This window comes from Heptranchias perlo, unplaced genomic scaffold (genome assembly GCF_035084215.1).
Source record: "Heptranchias perlo isolate sHepPer1 unplaced genomic scaffold, sHepPer1.hap1 HAP1_SCAFFOLD_1606, whole genome shotgun sequence".
Lineage (NCBI taxonomy): Eukaryota > Metazoa > Chordata > Chondrichthyes > Hexanchiformes > Hexanchidae > Heptranchias > Heptranchias perlo.
This window is the reverse complement of record NW_027138866.1, coordinates 1,862-21,194: the sequence shown is the minus strand read 5'-3', so window position 1 is coordinate 21,194 and position 19,333 is coordinate 1,862. Positions and strand designations below refer to the sequence as shown.

General features: G+C 45.7%; 1 protein-coding gene across 1 annotated transcript in view; it reads left to right on the top strand.

The window, feature by feature from the left end:
• Positions 1-18,958, top strand: part of LOC137309311 (phospholipid-transporting ATPase ABCA1-like) — a gene marked incomplete at its 5' end in the record, with an annotated part of 28,929 nt that extends 9,971 nt beyond the window's left edge. The window contains 12 exons of the mRNA XM_067977562.1: positions 1,627-1,804; positions 3,443-3,558; positions 3,672-3,816; positions 5,625-5,748; positions 7,543-7,672; positions 9,154-9,274; positions 10,928-10,990; positions 12,663-12,769; positions 14,182-14,323; positions 15,495-15,629; positions 16,340-16,443; positions 18,862-18,958. Coding sequence (XP_067833663.1) covers positions 1,627-1,804; positions 3,443-3,558; positions 3,672-3,816; positions 5,625-5,748; positions 7,543-7,672; positions 9,154-9,274; positions 10,928-10,990; positions 12,663-12,769; positions 14,182-14,323; positions 15,495-15,629; positions 16,340-16,443; positions 18,862-18,958 — 1,462 coding nt within the window. The remainder of the gene's footprint in view (positions 1-1,626; positions 1,805-3,442; positions 3,559-3,671; positions 3,817-5,624; positions 5,749-7,542; positions 7,673-9,153; positions 9,275-10,927; positions 10,991-12,662; positions 12,770-14,181; positions 14,324-15,494; positions 15,630-16,339; positions 16,444-18,861) is intronic.
• Between the last annotated feature and the right edge of the window lie 375 nt (positions 18,959-19,333).

The window sequence follows — 19,333 nt, the reverse complement described above, 5'->3', positions numbered from 1 at the left end:
ACAACAAGTGCGAGGAGCTCCTGGAATTCCTTGTCACCAAGATTGAGACTTTCTATTCAGCCATCTCTGCTGCTCCCCCACCAAGGCAAACCTCACCCAGATTTCCCTCTGCCCTGCCCCATAACCCTCATCTTTCTCTATCTTCTCTGCCATCTCAACCGCCCCACAAGCCTGCTCCAAGCTCATCTCGTCCATGAGACCCCCCACCTGGTCCCTTGATCCCATTCAAGGTGTATTATCCCTCCACGACATCCTTGATCTTTCTGCAGCCTTGGACAATCAAGCACCTCCGTTGTCCAGCTCAGTGGGACTGCCTTCGCTTGCTTCCTCTCTTAGCTATCCGATCATATCCAAACCATCTCCAGCAAAGGCTTTTCCTTCAGCCCCTGCACTGTTACCTCTAGTCTCCCCTATTTTGGCTCCTTCCTCTTCCTCATCTACATGTTGAGCCTTGACAACATCATCTACAGACATGAGGTCAGCTTCCACATGAACACCATTGACACCTAGCTTTACCTCACCATCATCTCACTTGATCCTCCCCTCCCCTCATTGCCTCTGTGTTGTTGGACCCCGAGTCCGACATTCAGTCTTAGATGAGCCACAATTTTCTCCAGCTAAACGTTGGTAAGACCGGAGCATTCGCCTTCAGCCCCTGCCACAAACTCTATCTTTCCCACTGATTCCATCCCCCTCCACAGTCACTGTCTCAGGCTGAACCAGACATTTCGCAGCCTTGCCATCCTATTTAACCCTGAGCTGAGCATCTGACCTCCCTATTTTCTTCACCATAAGGGCCACCTACATCAACCTTCATAACATCGGCCGCTGAAACCCTCTTTCATGTCTTTGCCGCCTTCAGTCTTTGAGTATTCCTTTTCTCTCTTGGCCGGCCTCCCACCTTCCACCCTCAGTAACTTCAGCTCATCCAAAACTCTGCTGCCCGTATCCTATCCCGCACAAAGTCCTGCTCATCCATTACCCATGTCTTCACTGACCTATATTAGCTCCCAGTCCCCCAGCACCTCAAATGTAAAGTTCTCATCCTTGTGTTTAAATCTCTTCATGGCCTCACCCCTCCCTATTTTGTAACCTCCTCCAGCCCTGCAACTCCTCAACGCCCCCCCCCCTTCCAAACACTTTCTTCCTGTGCACCCCTTCCCCCCTCCCTTTGCCCCACAATTGATGGCAGTGCTTCGACCTCATGCTCCAGAATTCCATTCCTAAACTTCTCCACCTCGTCACCTTTCCCCTTGTCCTTTAAGACCCTCATTAAAACCCACCTTTCTGACCAAGCTTTTGGTTGCCCCTCCTAATATCTTGGGCTCGGTGTCCATTTTTTGATTATGCTTCTGTGAAGGGCCTTGTGGTATTCTTCTACATCAAAGGCGCTGTGTAAGTGCAAGTTGTTTTTGATTGGAACTCACTGGGCTGGACATTTCTCTACTGGTTTGTCACTAATGTAGATGCTTTATCCAATTGTCACGTTTATGCCTTTTGGGCTGGCATGGAGCCTTCAGTATTCAAACACGCATTGAGGAATAAAGTGATGTCTGAAATCATTGTTTGCGTGACGGTGTGCTAATATCTCGCTCGTGACACAGAGCCTTTCCCCCCTTCTTGCAGGATGGCTACCTCTGTCGATGTGCTCGTCTCCATTTGCGTCATCTTTGCAATGTCCTTTGTGCCAGCCAGCTTTGTTCTCTTCCTCATTGAAGAACGTGTCAGCAAAGCCAAGCACCTTCAGTTTGTTAGTGGTGTGAAACCTGGCATTTATTGGCTCGCTAACTTTGCGTGGGATATGGTAAGTACTTTCACGTATGAATCCATGATAGAGTAGCATGTACATGGGCTGTGGAAGGAAACTGAATTAATTGAGTAGAGTCCATGGTAGGATATATTGTACATGGGCTCTGGAAGGAGATTAAATGGATGGGACAGGGTGCTGTGGGATTGGAGACCATTATTCAAGAAAGGAGATAAAATTGCTCATCATTTAGAAATGCATGGATTAATCCAGGACAAACAGAATGGATTTGTTAAAGGCAAGTTGTTTTTGACCAATTGATTAGTTATTTTTTAAAGAAAAGACCAATTTGATAGATAAAGGGAATGCATTAGAAGTGGTGTATATAGAATTGTAAAAGACATTTGATAGATGTCTCAAGGGGTTTGTTAGAAAAAAATCCATTTTTTATTGCTAGAGAGAATGTAGCAGCAAGTTGGTTTGCAGACAGGAAACGAAGAGCTAGGGTTAATGGGTGTTGCTCGGACAAGAGAAGGGTTGGAAGTGGTGTACCTCAAGGGTCAGTACTGGGTCCACTTTTGTTCTCTGTATATGTAGATGATTTGGACTTGGTATCAAGAGCACAATATTGCAATTTGCTGATGACACAAAAGTAAAAGGTTTGGCAAACAGCGAGGAGGACTTAAAGACTTCAGGAAAACATAGTCAGGTTAGTGGAATGGGCAGGGAGGTGGCAGCTGCAATTTAGTTTGGATAAGTATAAGGTAATACACTTTGGGAGAAAAACAATGCATGAGTGTATACACACACTGGCAAGACAATAAAGGGTATGGATGAACAGAAAGACCTGGGGTTAAAATACATAATTCCTGAAAGTGCAAGTGCAGATAGATAAAGCCATAAAAAAGGCCAATAGAATTTGGGGTTTTATAAGTAGGGTCATAGAGTACAAGAGTAAAAAAGTAATGATGAATTTATACAAAACATTGATTAGGCCACAATTAGAGTATTATGTGCAGTATTGCATGCCCCATTACCAGGATGATGCCAGGGACAGGAAACTGTAGTAACGAGGAGAGACTTGAACTACTCTGACTATTTTCACTAGAGCAGAGAAGGCTGAGGAGATTTAATAGAGAGTTTTAAAATTATGAAGAGTTTTGGTACAGTGAATAGGGAAAAACTATTTCCTCTGGTTGAGAAGTCGGTAACAAGGGATCATCAATTTTAAATTATCACCTAAGAGTGTTGTAAACAATTGTCAACCCCAGTCCATCACCGGCATCTTCACATCACACCTAAGAGTGAGGAGAGAGATTAGGAAAAATGTGTTTATGTGGAGGGTTATTAATGCATGAAATTCTTTGATACGGAGTGGTTGAGGCAGAGACCATTGCATCTTTGAAGGGAAAGTTGTATAAATATTTGAAGTAGAGGAAGATACTGAGCTACAGAAAGAGAGTGGAGCGGTAAGATTAGTCTTGGATGGTCTTTGCAAAGAGCCACAGAGACACAGTAGCCGAATGGCTCCTCCTTTGCTGTAAACCTTGATGGTTCTATGATAGGGTGGAGTGTACATGGGTTGTGAAAGGAGATTAAATGAGTCAGGTTGAGTCCATAATGGGATAGATCATTCTTTGGAAGAAGCAGGCCAATAGCCAGTGACTTATCTCATTCCATACCTTCTCTTTTCAGTGTAATTACGCAGTGCCAGCGACACTGGTAGTCACCATCTTCATCTGTTTCCAACAAAAATCCTACGTATCCGCCTCCAATCTGCCAGCACTCGTCCTGCTGCTGTTCCTCTATGGGTAAGTGGGCAGTGCCTTTGAGCACTGAGCCATCAGGGGAGCTGCACTATAGGTAGAAGTTCTGCTGGTGCCCTTTCCAGTTGGTTTCATGCTTGTCGATTCTGTTCCTTCAGGTGGTCCATCACTCCCCTCATGTATCCAGCCTCCTTTTTGTTCAGCATCCCCAGCACCGCCTATGTGGTGCTGACCTGTGTTAACCTGTTCATCGGTATCAATGGCAGTGTGGCCACCTTTGTCCTGGAGCTCTTCACAGACAAAGTAAGACTCCGTTTTTCTGCTTGTTACACTCGTGTCCTATAAGACTGTGAGGGAAGTCGAGCGTAATTAATAGATAACAAGGTGATGTATGCCAGTGCTGTTACTGTCCTTATTCAGTGTATTGGTACCAATATACTGTTTAAAAAAAAATCATTCTTGAACCCACTTTTTTGTGATCCACTTTTTGTTTGATACTTAATTTACCCCTTCAAATTGCACCATCACCAATGAAAGACTCGTAGCCACCATTACATCACCCTAGCTTGTACAGCTCAAAATTCTCCCTCCAGGCACAAACTAAGTTTAGAATAATATAACTCATAGTTCTGCTGCTGGGTGTTTTCACAGATTAAGCGGACACTGTACAAAAATTTCACACCCACTGTTAAGGATTGGTGACATCACTGGCTGTAGATCATCTGATTTTCCCCTGTATCACTGGGTATCGATGCCTTTTTATTCTCCTGTATCACTGGGTATCGATGTCCTGATAATCCCCTGTATCACTGGGTATCGATGTCCTGATAATCCCCTGTATCACTGGGTATCGATGTCCTGATAATCCCCTGTATCACTGGGTATCGATGTCCTGATATTCCACCATATCATTTGGTATTGATGTCCTCATACACCCCTGTATCACTGGGTGTAGATGCTCTGTTATTCCCCTGTATCACTGGGTGTAGATGCTCTGTTATTCCCCTGTATCACTGGGTGTAGATGCTCTGATATTCCCCTGTCACTGAAAAAATATACTGAACTCACAGTGACAGAGATGGACATGATGCTGATAATTTAGCTCCTGCGGGGAGAGGAGGGGTGGGGGTCGCAGGATTCCAGTGGAGGACTCGATCCTGTGCAACAAAGTTTGATTTAGCTTTTCATGAATGTGTGGTTGAAAAAGAAATGACACATGACTGATATCTGAAATAGAAACAGAAAACACTGGATTTAAAAAGCCACCGTGCGGTCTGTTCTCTATTGGATGCTGATTGATCCACCAGGCATTTTCGGTGTTTATTCCTTTAGAAAAGTGAACTGTTAATGAAGCAGTAATGATGGAATGAATGAATGAATCCAGCTTGTCTCATTTGGTAGTATTCTTACCTCTGAGTAAGAAAGTTACAGGTTTAAGCCCCAGTGCAGGACTTGAGCACATAAGCTCAGGTTGACACTTCAGTGCACTACTGAGGGAGTCCTGCAGTGTTGGATGTGCCATCCTTCAGATGAGACATTAAATTGAGGCCCTGTGTGCCTGTTCAGGTGGTTCAGTTGGATATTAACCCTGTGGCACGGTTGGAAGAAGAGCAGGGAGTTCTCCTGGTGTCCTGGCCAACATTCCTCCCCAGCAGTCATGAGACAATGGTTGCGCGAGTTGTAATTATCCATAACCTGCCGTTGTTTGTGCGGGAGAAATGCAAATGTACTGAGGCATAAAGAGCAGAAACTCCCAGGCAAGACTGATCTTAGCCGAGGCAGTGATGAGGACCCTGCAGTTGGCCTCAGCCTACCTGGCTGGGGAGGGAAAAATCATCCAGGGTTCCTGCTCCTGATCACTTTCTGTTTATCCCCACTGGAGAGTGTGTATTAGATGTCGGGTGAGGACAGGATCATACTTGGCAATTGATACCCCCCCAAAGTTGAATGGCCTACTGACCCTCACTGTCTAGGAGAAGGGGTACTTGAGTGAGGTACCTGAGGGCAGTCAGTGCCCATGGAGTAAGAATCAATGCTTTCGGAAAAGAAAGGGAGGAAATGGAAATAAAAGGTTTTATTTCTGACCGTCTCTTCATTTTTCTTCTCTGTAGAAATTGAATGATGTCAATCGAATCTTGAAGAAAGTTTTCCTCATTTTCCCGCATTTCTGCCTGGGCCGTGGACTGATCGACATGGTGAAGAATCAGGCCATGGCAGACGCTTTGGAGAGGTTTGGTCAGTAACTGTTTCCAGTGATTTTCTTAATTCCAGCCAGTGCTGCTTTGCACTGGGGCGGAAGGCGATTGTATCTGTTGCGGTTATAGCTGATAACCTTCAGATCTGGACATTTTCAAATCCAGTTCAAGATTCTCAGGGGCTGACGAACAGCAGTTGCATGGAACTCCTCTCATCTCCCCAGTGTAAATTACATCAAATCTACAGCACAGAAATAGGCATTCGGCCTAACTGATCTGTGCTGGTGTTTATATTCCACATGTGCCTCCTGCCAATCGAATTACTTCTTCCCACCCTGCCCCCCAAATCTGTCTCTTTCTTTCTCCCTCATGTATGCACCAAGCCTCCCCTTAAATGCATCAATGCCATCTGCTTCAACCACTCCATGTGGCAGCGAGTTCCACATTTTCACCACTCTGTGTAAAGAAATTCTTCCTAAACTCTTTATTTGATCTGTTAGTGGTTATCTTATATTTTTGACCCCTTGTTCTGGACTCACCCACAAGTGAAAACAGTTTCTCCACTTTCACCCGATCAAACAGTTTCATAATTTTAAATACCTCTATCAGGCCTCCTCTTAGTCTTCCCTTTTCCAGAGAAATGACCCCCTCCTGCTAAATCTTTCCTGATTGAAGCATAGTTATTGTATGAAACTGTTATTTTGCTTCTAGCTGCATGATACAATTTCATGCCACCAGTCCTCCTGTGGCATTGATCGTTCTATGTCTGATATAATGTGGAATGTAATACCATGTAACACACAATAGAGGGGTTTCTCCTGATTCTGCGCCTAGGCCAACTGGATTGTCTGGGGGCAGCGAGCATCGGAAAATCACGCAAGTGGCACACAGGCCCCTAAGGGAGCCCGCTGGTTTAACATCCATTAATTTTAATTAATTAATTAAAAACAATCCATTAATTAAAGATGGATAATCAGGTGTGTCAATTTAAACAGCCTGCACATAGGAATCTTGAAAGTGAAGTTTATCTTTTAATGAACTTCATTAGCCTGTTTGACTCTGTAACAACAAAATTAGTTTCTCAAAAATTGCACATTACAAAGCTACAGATCCCATGATTTCATTAATGGGCTATTCATTCCGGGGAAGAACGGGCATTATCCTGTTTCCGCCCCTCTCCCCCAGACTGCAACTTGCTGTTTTCTTCAGTAGTGCTTTGTCACTGTCCTCCTCTCCTGAGGGTGCTGACTTATGCTGCCTTACAGGATCCACGGGCAGCAGTCACCCTCTGCTTCTTCACCCAAGTGGCAATTCTTCATGTGCAAACCTTACTTGTGAGCGTCTGCAGGTTGTCTATTAGCGAAGGGCATCACAGCCAAGACCGACCCTGGCTTCGCCCAACATCCAGATGTGCACTTCCCCTGGGGAGGTGTGGGTAGGGGAGGGTGTTGGTCACTGAAAAGTGATCAGGAGCAGGAATCTTCTCTAACCGGTGGGCACTGAGGCCAATTATAACACCCCTGCTGTTCCCCCAGCTGAAATCAGCTGACGCAATTCAGAGCGGCAATCAACGGTGTAGCTTTCCCGGTTTGTGTAGCTCCGAGATGGTGGCTTGAGCTTTCCATTCCTAATACTGAAAAGTGACGCATCTCTTTTAATGGCTTATCGTGGACATGACAATTAGAAAACCTAGGTCAGTGACTTTATGCCAAAGTCATCAGGAGAAGGAATATTACCAATCGTCCAGGTTTAGTGAAGATGACAATCTTTCTGTTGGTTTGAAGATGGCCAAAAAATTTCCACTCAAGCATTTTGTGATTTGTGTCTGGTGCAGGAGAGAAGCAGTTCGTATCGCCACTCTCCTGGGACCTGGTGGGGAAGAACATGTTTGCCATGGCTGTCCAGGGAGCCGTCTTCTTTCTGTTCACAATTCTACTGCAGTACAAGTTCTTCATCAAAATGAGGTGAGGTGCTCTGCTGGTGGCTTCTGGTTTTACTGCGACTCCTTTTTGGGAAAGGGTTTTGTGATCACTAGTGACTGTGAGGTCCCTTTTATGATACAACTTGTAGACCCAACCCTCTGCTAAAATGTGTATTGTGGAACTCTGTGTATTAGCAAACTGTAACAACGGGTTAAACTCTGACCTTTCAGCTCTCGGGTCTGGATTTAAATCCAGCCTTGACTGATGGGATGAAAGTCTCTTTTGTCTGCTAATTGTAAGGTTCCTGTGTGACATGAGTTTGGACAGTCTCAGTCCAGTTCCTTGTGGGCATAGAAATACAACACAAAATTGTCTCTAATTCAGAAGGATTATTTGCTTCAATTACTGATTGCAAGTTTATCCTTTGTGTGGTATGTCCAGATGAAATATTTCTATCCAATTTGCCAGGAATTTAATTTTACACATTACAGTGCTGCTGACTCCTGACACTACTTAACCACTGGTTACAATGCAGGTTTCAAACTGACACTCGCTATTTATTTCAGGGTTCTTAGAAGAGTTTTTTCTTTCTCCAGTGTTCTCCGCTCCTCTCCTGAAGGTGTAGACTTTTTGCTAGGTACACATCCACCAGCATCAGTCGCCCTCTGCTGCCTTGCGCAAGTGGCCGTTCTTCCTGTGCGAGCCTTCATAGTGCATCAACAGGTTGCCTCACACTGTCAAAGGCACACTACCAAATATAAACCTACAGGCCCACATTCAGTTCCCTGTATCAGGGACCCAGTTTTCCTGGGTGTCTCACTCCGATGCTCACAGCTCTCTTGGCGGCATTGTAAACACACTGAGCTGGGTTATCTCATCAGCCTGCTTACATCACGATGTGAGTGCATGTAACACAACAGTGTGGAGTAAGGAATTATATGAGTGTGTGTAATGCACAGGGCTGGGTCACGGAATGATGTACGTATAACGCACTCGGATGGGTCAGCGAATGTTGTGTGTGAGCATAATTCAATGGGATGGTTCAGGGTTTGATATGAGTATGTAAAATGCAATAGGATGGGTCAGAGAATTTTGTGAGTATATGTAACACAATGGAATGGGTCAGAGAATGGTGTGTGTATAATGCACTGGGCTGCGATGGGGAACTGTGTGTGTGTGTGTAAAATGCATTGGACTGGATCAGGAACCATGCACCAGTTTTCTTTTTACAGCAAAGATTTTTTCTTGATCCAGAGGAGGACTATACCTTCCACTGCCTCTGCAAAAACATGAGACCAGGTCTCCGTTTTCCAAATCAGCCTTCAAGGGGCCCAAAGGAGAGTGCAGGCACCAGCGCGTATATGAAAGGGGGGGGTGTGGGGAGGAAGGGGTGATGCACAGAGGCAACTTTCCCAACCCCTGGGGTAAACATAAAATCATCTATAGTATAATACTTCGAAGGATCTATGTACGGGGTACAAAAGTCTACAGCAAGCAACTGACCCACTATTGTGTCCCCACAGGCCTATGTCTTTAAAGCTTCCACCATTGGAAATGGAAGATGATGATGTAGCCAGAGAGAGGCAGCGGGTCACGTACGGTGGGAGTGAGGGTGACATTCTAGTCATCAAGGATCTCACCAAGGTAAGAGATATTATTTCAGATTTTGCTTTTCATTCACTGTTAAGGCTCTGTAATTCTTACTATAACATATTTCATCTTAGTGACACAAAGCGGGAGGCTCACTATTCAGAAACGCAACACAGGACTTTCCCTAATGACTTGGTTGGCAAGTACATTGCCCAAGTTTGATCCTTGGTCTGTGTTGAGTTAGCTGATCTCAGTTAGGATGGTTTCAGAGTGTCTGCTCTCAGCATATCTGAAAGCACCGTGGCACTCCTCACACAAAATATATTAATGGCAGATTTACCTGATGATCCAGTACCTTCTACTCACTATCTAGAGCAATAGGCTAACCAGTGGGATATGGTGGTTGGTGTCCCCATGTGCAGTATTGTGGCTTTGTATGGCTCAAGAGGGAATGATTAAGTTGATGATTTGGAGGAAACAGGGCATCTGTCCCACCTGTTGGTTTGTAAGAGTATCTGGCAGATGCCAACTCCAACACAGATTTAGCTTGTGGCATACAAGATGTGTCCAAACAATTCTCCCTTATGGTTCAGTACTCCCAGGCATGCAGTGGAAGGGCTTCTTCAAACCCTTGTGTGAGATCCAAGACCAAGCTGTGAGGTGGATTTACGTCCCAAAAAAGTGGGAAACTGTTGCAGGGAGAGAGGACTCCAGCTTACAACAACCCATTACTGGGTGCTCTGAAGGGGAGGGTGTCAACCTCACAATGGGTACGGCCCTTTACTGAAGCCCCTCACATGAGGGACTGGATTAAAAAGTTGGTGATGAGTAAATCTGGTACATGACATTGGACTTGGATGTTGGCAACCTCAGGATGGCTGGCATGACACTAACTGCCCTCTGTCGCTAGTGAAGAAGCTCAGAGACTTGGGAGAACAGTTGTTGAAAGTTCTGGAGACTGGGTATAAGAACATATTCTCATATAGCCATGGCCTGGTGCCTACCATCATTGGGCTGCAGAGGAGCAAGTTGCCGCAGCTCTGCACCAGCAACTGTGCAACCACCATCCCATAGGATATGGTAAGTTTCCATGTGGCAGTCAGGAGAATGGTGGCAATGCACCTACACATCTAATGAGTAGTTATGCTGCTCATGAGATGCTCCTTGTATCTGATATTCAACAACTGCAGGGTTATACCTTTATATATTGGTGGTCTAATGACTAATTAGTGGTTATGTCCCTTGGGGAGTTGAAAGAAGTAAGTGGAATTTCTGCGGTTGAATTGGCTTCATGGTGACCTGGTAATAGAAGTTTGGAACCAAGTCTGTGGTAGAACCAGGCAGATCTGCGTGGTACTGTTACCAATTGGCCAGCCAGACTAGCTCACTAATGGAGTCTGGAAGGGTAGACCACTGGGGTTTGGGATTCTTCTCATTCGGCTGACGATAACCCTGCAAGCAACGCCCTAAAGACGAGGGCTGGTTTTGGCTAGATAAGCAAAGGGAAGCTTACCAGTGCCCTGTGCTGCTTGACAGCTTTGCCAACTTGTGCCTAGGCTCTCCAGATTTGGATAAGGGTGGGGGGGAGAATGTACATTCTACTTCTGGCAAACAGAAGCTAGATTTTTGTGTGTCAAATACCAAAAAAGAAAATCTTAAAACCACTGCCATCATCTAGTGATAAATCACTTCATTTGGTCTCTCCAGGTTTACAGAAGGAAAAAGAAACCAGCCGTGGACCGATTGTGTGTGGGAATTCCCCCGGGGGAGGTGAGAGCCTGCATGTGCACATGCGTATGGGGGATGTGTGCATTTGCAAGTGGATAAGATCGTTACATCTAACACGTAGATTTGTCAGCATTGAATGTCACATTTTCCTATCCAATGACCCCTGCTGGAAAGTGCACTTGTGTAGATATTGAGTGAGGACAGGATCGGGATCAGCTCTACTGTCCTTCCATTGGGGAATAGCCTACTGGTATTGTCTAGACACACACATCAAGAATGGATGAGGTATCAGAGGTGGCCCAATGCCTGTGGGACCCCTACCCAGCGAAGAGTCAACTCATTCAGCAGAGAAAGGGAGCAAAAGATTAGGGCTCGTGGGATTGGGGTAATATATTAGCATGGATTGAGGATTGGTTAATGGACAGAAAACAGAGTGTAGGAATAAATGGGTCATTTTTGGGTTGGCAGGTTGTAACTAGTGGGGTGCTGCAAGGATCGGTGCTTGGGCCTCAGCTATCTACAATCTATATTAATGACTTAGATGAGGGGACCAAGTGTAATGTATCCAAGTTTGCTAATGATACAAAGCTAGGTGGGAAAGTAAGCTGTGAGGAGGATGCAAAGAGTTTGCAAAGGGATATAGACAGGTTAGGTGAGTGGGCAAGAAGGTAGCAGATGGAGTATAATGTGGGGAAATGTGAGATTATTCACTTTGGTAGGAAAAATAGAAAAACAGAATTTTTTTAAATGGTGAAAAACTATAAAATGTTGGTATTCAGAGGGATTTGGGTGTCCTTGCGAATGAATCACCAAAAAGTTAACATGCGGGTACAGCAAGCAATTAGGAAGGCAAATGGCATGTTGGCCTTTATTGCAAAGGGATTGGAGTACAAGAGTAAGGAAGTCTTGCTGCAATTATATAGGAGTCTGGTGAGACCACACCTGGAGTACTGTATACAGTTTTGGTTTCCTTATCTAAGGAAGGATATACTTCATTTGGAGGCGGTGCAACGGAGGTTCACTAGATTGATTCCTGGGATGAGAGTGTTGTCCTATGAGGAGAGGTTGAGTAGAATGGGCCTATACTCTCTGGAGTTTAGAAGAATGAGAGGTGATCTCATTGAAACATATAAGATTCTAAGATGGCTTGACAGATGCTGAGAGGATGTTTCCCCTGGCTGGAGAGTCTAGAATTAGGGGACATAGTCTTAGGATAAGGGGTGGAACATTTAGGACTGAGATGAGAAGAAATTTCTTCGCTTAGATGGTCGTGAATCTTTGGAATTCTCTACCACGGAGGACTGTGGATGCTCAGTTGTTGAGTATATTCAAGGCTGAGATCCATAGATTTTTGGACTCTAGGGGAATCAAGGGATTATGGGAATCGGACGGGAAAGTGGAATTGAGGTTGAAGATCAGCATGATCTGATTGAATGGTGGAGCAAGCTCGAGGGGCCATATGGCCTAATCCTGCTCCTATTTCTTATATTCTTATGAAAAAAAACAGGAGAAAAAAATCCATTTTCACTTCCCTGTATTATTTTTATTATTTTTCCTGTTTCAGTGGAAGCTCTGAGCTCAGTAACTTGATAGAAAGACCACCGTAGATTAAGTAAACTGCTGTTCCCTGTCCTGCTCTTGTTGACGTCACACTGTACTGTAGAGGGTGGCGAGACGAATCTCTTCTGAAGTTTCTGTAAATGTTCCATTGCAGTGTTTTGGACTTTTGGGGATCAACGGAGCTGGGAAAACGTCCACCTTCAAGATGCTGACAGGAGACACTGAGGTCAGCAGTGGTGAGGCCTTCCTTGATGGATATAGGTACAAATTCCTTTGTAAATGGTACTTAATGATTCCTGAGAAGTAAACTGCAACGCCAGGGGTTCCAAACCGTAACCTGTGGGTGACATCCAACCCCAAACCCTGGGAATTATATGCAATACTCGATGGTTTGTCCTGTTTGAATTTCATGGGTCTGGAGGTTTGGAAAGGACTGTTTGTAGCGCTGTTGCCTCATTGGTGGATAAATCTTAAATCACAACACCATGATCTATTAATGTAAGCAGCTTGAGATAAATGCAGATTAATGGGATCGTGGATTAATGGGCAGGTTCCTAAGTGGCCCACAAAGACAAAAAGCTTGGACACGTCTGTGCTAAATAATGTGTGTAGTTAATTATTTACACATTAGGAACAGAAACAGGCCATCAGACCCAATAAACCATTGATAGCTTAACCCTACATACTCACCATAACCCTCAATCCTTCCCTACCCGTCATCTTTCCATATCCCTCAATCGTCCCCTACCTGCCTTCTCACCATATCCCTCAGTACTCCATTACCCGTCATCTTTCCATATTCCTCAATCCCCCTACCTGCCTTCTCTCCATATTCCTCAATCCCCCTATCTGCCTTCTCTCCATATTCCTCAATCCCCCTACCTGCCTTTTTATCATAACCCTCAGTCCCCCTACCCGCTTCTCACCATATCCCTTAGTTATCTCTACCAATCTTATATCCCTAAATCCCATCTACCCACTACCTCATCATATCCCTCAATCTCTGACCCACCCTCAACATATCTCTCAACCCCATCTACCACTGTATCACCATAATCAACAATCCTCCTCTCTCCAGAAACACATTTTGGGGGGAAATTTACTCTACAATGAAAGTCATAAATATATCACAAAGAAGAAATCTTCCCACACAGTTACCATCCCCAATAATGTATTCCACAACTCTGCATTACCCTTTGGGTGACTAAAGTTCCTCCTGCTACTAATTTCTCGCTTCTAACATGTGTCCCCTACGATTTAAACCCTTCTTCGTAGTGAACAGTTTGCCTGGATCGGTTTTGTCAATTCCGCCCATAGTCTTAAACTTTAGTTAGACCAGCTTAGGGTCTCCTCTTTAGCAAAGGAAACAAGACCAACTTCCTGAACCTTTCATCCTAACTTAAATTCCCAATACCCAGAATCAGCTTCATTGCCGCCTCTGTCCCCTCTCCAGGGCAGTAATATGGTCAGGTGACCGGAGCTGCACACAGTACTCCCACCTACAAAGTAACCTTGTGTCACTCAGAACAGAGAACAACCATGAAGATGTCTGCAGGCCAGATTATCCCACCTCCAGGTGGCAGGGTGATGGTGTGAAGATGGGAGAAAGCGGATAGAATCGGGAATTATGTTACAATATTTATTTTAGTGCCTAAGTTTCTTTCCTCCTTTAGCATTCTGTCCAACATCCAGGACGTGCACCAGAACACGGGATACTGCCCGCAGTTTGATGCCATCAACAAACTGTTGACAGGAAGGGAACAACTAGAATTCTACTCGCGGTTGCGTGGCATTCCCGAGCATGAGGTTGCTAAGGTTTGTTAAATCTTTACAAAGTATGAACCAAAGTCATGTGACCGTCTTGTACTGCAGGACAAAGTACACTGTGGGACAGGTCCCACCATCTGGAGTCGTGCACTGTGGGACTGAGGCCAACCACAAAACTAAATCCCATCGGCCCTTAAATGACATCACTGTTTCAAAGTCCTAAGTGTAGTATAACTGAGTCTGGGAGTAGAGGTTTGCTTTTACTCTGGGTTTACTGTACTTTTTTTTTTCTTTCTTATTTTATCAATGCTGCTATGGTCTGAACTTTCCTTTCTTCCTTCAGAGATCCAGGTACCTCCTCCCTACACACTTTTCCTCCTCCCTGTGTTGAAATCCAGATTAATTGCACTGTCTCCTACTCTTAGCTCATTCTTTCCAGGATCTGAAAACTACCACATTTCTTACCTCCCTCTGTCTTCCCTTCCTCCTACAATCTGAAAGCTTTTGAAACATCATTTAATTACTGTGTTTTTAAGTTTATTTTATCTTCTTTCTTGCTCTTTTCAACTCTGGTTGTGTTCTGCACTGTGGGACAGGTCCCTTTTCCTGATGCCCTGCACTGTGGGACAGGTCCCACTATCTGGAGCCCTGCATTGTGGGACTGAACCCTTCACCTGATGCCCTGCACTGTGGGACAGGTCCCACCATCTGGAGTCGTGCGCTGTGGGACAGGTCCATTCACCTGGTGCCCTGCGCTGTGGGACAGGTCCATTCACCTGGTGCCCTGCGCTGTGGGACAGGTCCATTCACCTGGTGCCCTGCGCTGTGGGACAGGTCCATTCACCTGGTGCCCTGCGCTGTGGGACAGGTCCATTCACCTGGTGCCCTGCGCTGTGGGACAGGTCCATTCACCTGGTGCCCTGCGCTGTGGGACAGGTCCATTCACCTGGTGCCCTGCGCTGTGGGACAGGTCCATTCACCTGGTGCCCTGCGCTGTGGGACAGGTCCATTCACCTGGTGCCCTGCGCTGTGGGACAGGTCCATTCACCTGGTGCCCTGCGCTGTGGGACAGGTCCATTCACCTGGTGCCCTGCACTGTGGACCTCGGTCCTTGAGCTGGGCTTTTGAAAAGTGTCTTCATCACAGTTTGAAATGCTGCTTTTTGGTGGGGTTAGATGTTTGTTTGCAGTCTACTTTAAGACCTAGAATTGTTTTATAGGTCACTGATTGGGGCGTGAAGAAACTGGGACTCTCACGCTACGCGGATAGACCTTCTGGGACTTATAGCGGTGGCAACAAGCGGAAACTGTCCACTGCCATCGCACTGATCGGATGCCCGCCAGTCATCTTCCTGGTTAGTGAGTTGTCCTGTGACCCATGAGTAACAAAGGCAATGGCTGGGAATTTCCTCGGAGCTTCTCTCACTCCGCCGCCGTAACATCAGTGGAAGTTCAACGTAAACCCTGTTTACGTACATCAGTAGGGTTTCCAATGCACCTCTGCGGAAGTTACCGCAGCGGAGCGAGAGCAGCTCCGAGGAAATTCCCGGACAATAACTTATGAACGGAATGAGGAAGCTGCTGAGGGTTCAAAAAGTTTAACAAAACCCTATTTCAAATGTTGCTGATGAACATCGCTCATGTGGCTCAGGTGGTACATGCACCGCCCAGTGTGGTCGGGAGCCACAGAGACCAGGAAGATTCAAGGTTCAATCCCTGCTCTGCTCTGAATTTACTGATTTGAGCTGGGTTGTCAACTGGGGCACTCCACATTGCATTAGGGAGGAGAAAGGAAATCAGTCAGGGTGCCTGCTGCTGATTGTTGTCGAGGACTGGAAAGTGCATGTGTAGATGTGGGTGAGGATAGGACCAGGCTCAGCTGTGATTTCCCCCACCACTGAGTAACCTACCAACACTCACTGCCTAGTCTCACACGGTATTGGAGGATGCCAGGCATCTTTAAAGCTGTACCCAGTGAGAGTTTGTTCCTTCAGGAGAGGATGGAGAAAAGTTGGGGGAGAAATAGATATTGTCACCTATTTGTTGTTGTTTTCCTCATTGACAGGATGAACCTACGACGGGAATGGATCCCAAGGCCAGGCGGTTCCTCTGGAATTGCATCCTAAGTGTGATCAAAGAAGGGAGATCGGTGATCCTCACCTCACACAGGTCAGTGTGCAGTAACTGCTGTTTCCATTGGAGACAAGTGCCTTGCGAAATGTTCGTGTTACCAGACCCACATGCAGCCCACCTGGAAATGAAAGGTAGTTTGCTAGCTGTGCAATATAGTTTGAGTGTAAATGCAGTGACTGAAAATGATTCAGGTACCTGCAAATTAGCCCTTTACAACTCCCTCTCGCACTCTCTCTCTCTCTCTCTCTCTCTCTCTCGTGCCTACATTTAGGTGTATCCGTATATAGAAAATTCTCCATCATCTTGGTTATCCTTACATTTTCTTCTGGTCAGTTTTATGCTCATCAAGGTGAGGAATGTTAGTGCCAGAGAATGAAACAATTTCTGCATCAGGTTCCCAGAGTCTGACACTCCCAGGTCAGATACACAGTAAAGCTCCTTTTATTCTGCCCCATCAAACACTCCCAGGTCAGATACTCAGTAAAGCTCCCTCTATAACTGCCTTATTTAAACACTTGCAGGTCAGATACAGAGTTAAGCTTTCTCTATAACTGCCTTATTAAGCAGTCCCAGGTCAGGATCTGATCCCGTTTAGGGGCAGAGTAAAGCTCCTCCTGCAATGTCCGGCCCAACAGTAAGCCCCAATCTTGGTGCTGCTGGGCAGTGGGTTGGTCGGGGGTGGGGGGGGGGGTGCTGTTGTCTGTGGTGAGCAGCAGGCCAGAATTAAATAGTGGAATGAATGAATATTCTGGGATTTCTCTCGATAATCTTCGAAGATTAGAGAGTATTATAAACAGAACTTTCCCTCAGGAGATTAAAGTGCAGTTTACGCTGCCCCTCTCACACCATGTGAAGTGACTTTGCGTGCGGATCAATGCATAAAGTAACAATATAACATGGGTCTGATCTCAGCCCTACAGTGTAAAACCCCCTCCCCTCATACTAAACATTACTCACCCAGGGAGTGGAGGCAGCTCAGCTCAAGTGTTGAACGTCAGATGTCCAGAGCTCTGTTGTTGCCCTCTGGTGCTGGTCAGATTTTGCTTGCTTTGCAACATACAGCAGTACTTTCCAGCCTCAAAATCTACATCACCTCCCTTCACCTTGCCCACCAAGCCAAACCTAGTCCAGGTTCCCCCACTGCCGTAGCCCTAAACCCACGTCTTTCTCTAGTTTCACTCTTACCTCTCCGAGCTCATCTTATCCATGAGACCCACCCCATGCTCCATTGACCCCATTCCCACTAAACTGCCAACCACCCAACTTACCTTCTTGGCCCACATGCGAGCTCTCCTTGTAAACAGTTCTCTCTCTCCTCAGGTACTGTCCCCAACCCTTTCAAAACTGCCTCTCCCCGGCCACTGTCTCAGGTTGAAGCTGACTGTTCGTAAACTCAGCGTCCTATTTAACCCTGAGCTGAGTTTCCGACCCCTTAGCCTCTCCATCACACAGACTGCCGATTTCCACCTCCGTAACATCACCTGTCTCCACCCCTGTCTCAGCCCATCTGCCGAAACACTTATCCATGCCTTTGTCACTTCCGGACTTAACTGATCCAGTGCTGTCCTGGCCGGCCTCCCATCCTCCACCCTAGATATTCTTCAGCTCATTGAAACTCTGCTGCCCGTATCCTAACCCAGGCCCTGTCCCACTCACCATCCTCGATGAGTTACATTGGTTACCGGTTCTCCAACATCTCCCATTTAAAATTTGTATCCTTGTGTTGAAATCCCTTTCTGGCCTTGTCCCTCCTTATCTCTGTAACCTACTCCAGCTCTACAATTCCTCGAGAACTCTGCATTCCTCTGACTTTGGCTTCTTGCACATTCATCGCCCCACCATTGAGGGCCGTGTCTTCAGCCATCTAGGCCCTAAGCTCTGGAATTCCCTCCCTAAACTTCTCTGTCTCTCCACCTCTTTCCTCCTTTAAGACCCTCCTTTATAACCTACCTCTTCGACCAAGCTTTTAATCACTAATATCTCCTTCTTTGGCTCAATGTCAATTTTTGTCTGATTACACTCCTGTGAAGTACCTTGGAGTGTTTTAAGGTGCTGTATAAATGCATGTTGTTGTTATTATGAAGGCTGGGCAGGGTGGGGCCTCAGCGTGCAGCCAAGCTTGGCGGGACGAGGCGATTCCAGTCAGGCAGAGGGGAGAGGTTGAACAAGTTGGGACGCAGGACAAAAATATTTTTAAAAGGGGGAAAAAATAGAAAGCTTAAAGTAGAATTTTTTTTAAAGAGATCTAATGTGGGGATCTGATTGGATTGTGTTGTCATGTGGTTAGCATGGACCAATCAGCGATGTTTATATGCACAAGATTCTTAATGATACAGAGAGATAAATTGTGTCTCGTTTGACTGATGACAGCTTAACCAATACCTGCAGTGTTTTGTATCAGTAAATGGATGATAGTTTGTGTGTGTCTGATGACCTTTTTATTCTTCGAGATAGTATGGAGGAATGTGAGGCTCTGTGCACGAGGATGGCTATCATGGTGAACGGGCGATTCCGCTGTCTGGGCAGTGTGCAGCACCTGAAAAGCAGGTAAAGTCATCTTCTGCTTTCAAACCCTTTCAAATCAAACTACGATTCAAGCATGTACCATTTAATGTTGTGTATTCTTCACATGAACAGAATTCCAGGAGCTAGATTAATATTTTGTACCATGTCACCTGTAAAATCAGAATGGCTAGATCAGGATAAACGGGTCTTTAAGACAGTGTTGATGGTGCTGGCACCTACATGTCAGACCTACTTAATGTTAGCTTGCATCAGTTGGTAGCACTCCCTCCTCTTGAGTCAGAAGGTTGTGGGTTCAGGTCACATTTCAGGACTTGAGCACATGATTAGACCATAAGACCATAAGAGATAGGAGCAGGAGCGTAGGCCATTCAGCCCCTCGAGCCTGCTCCGCCATTTAATG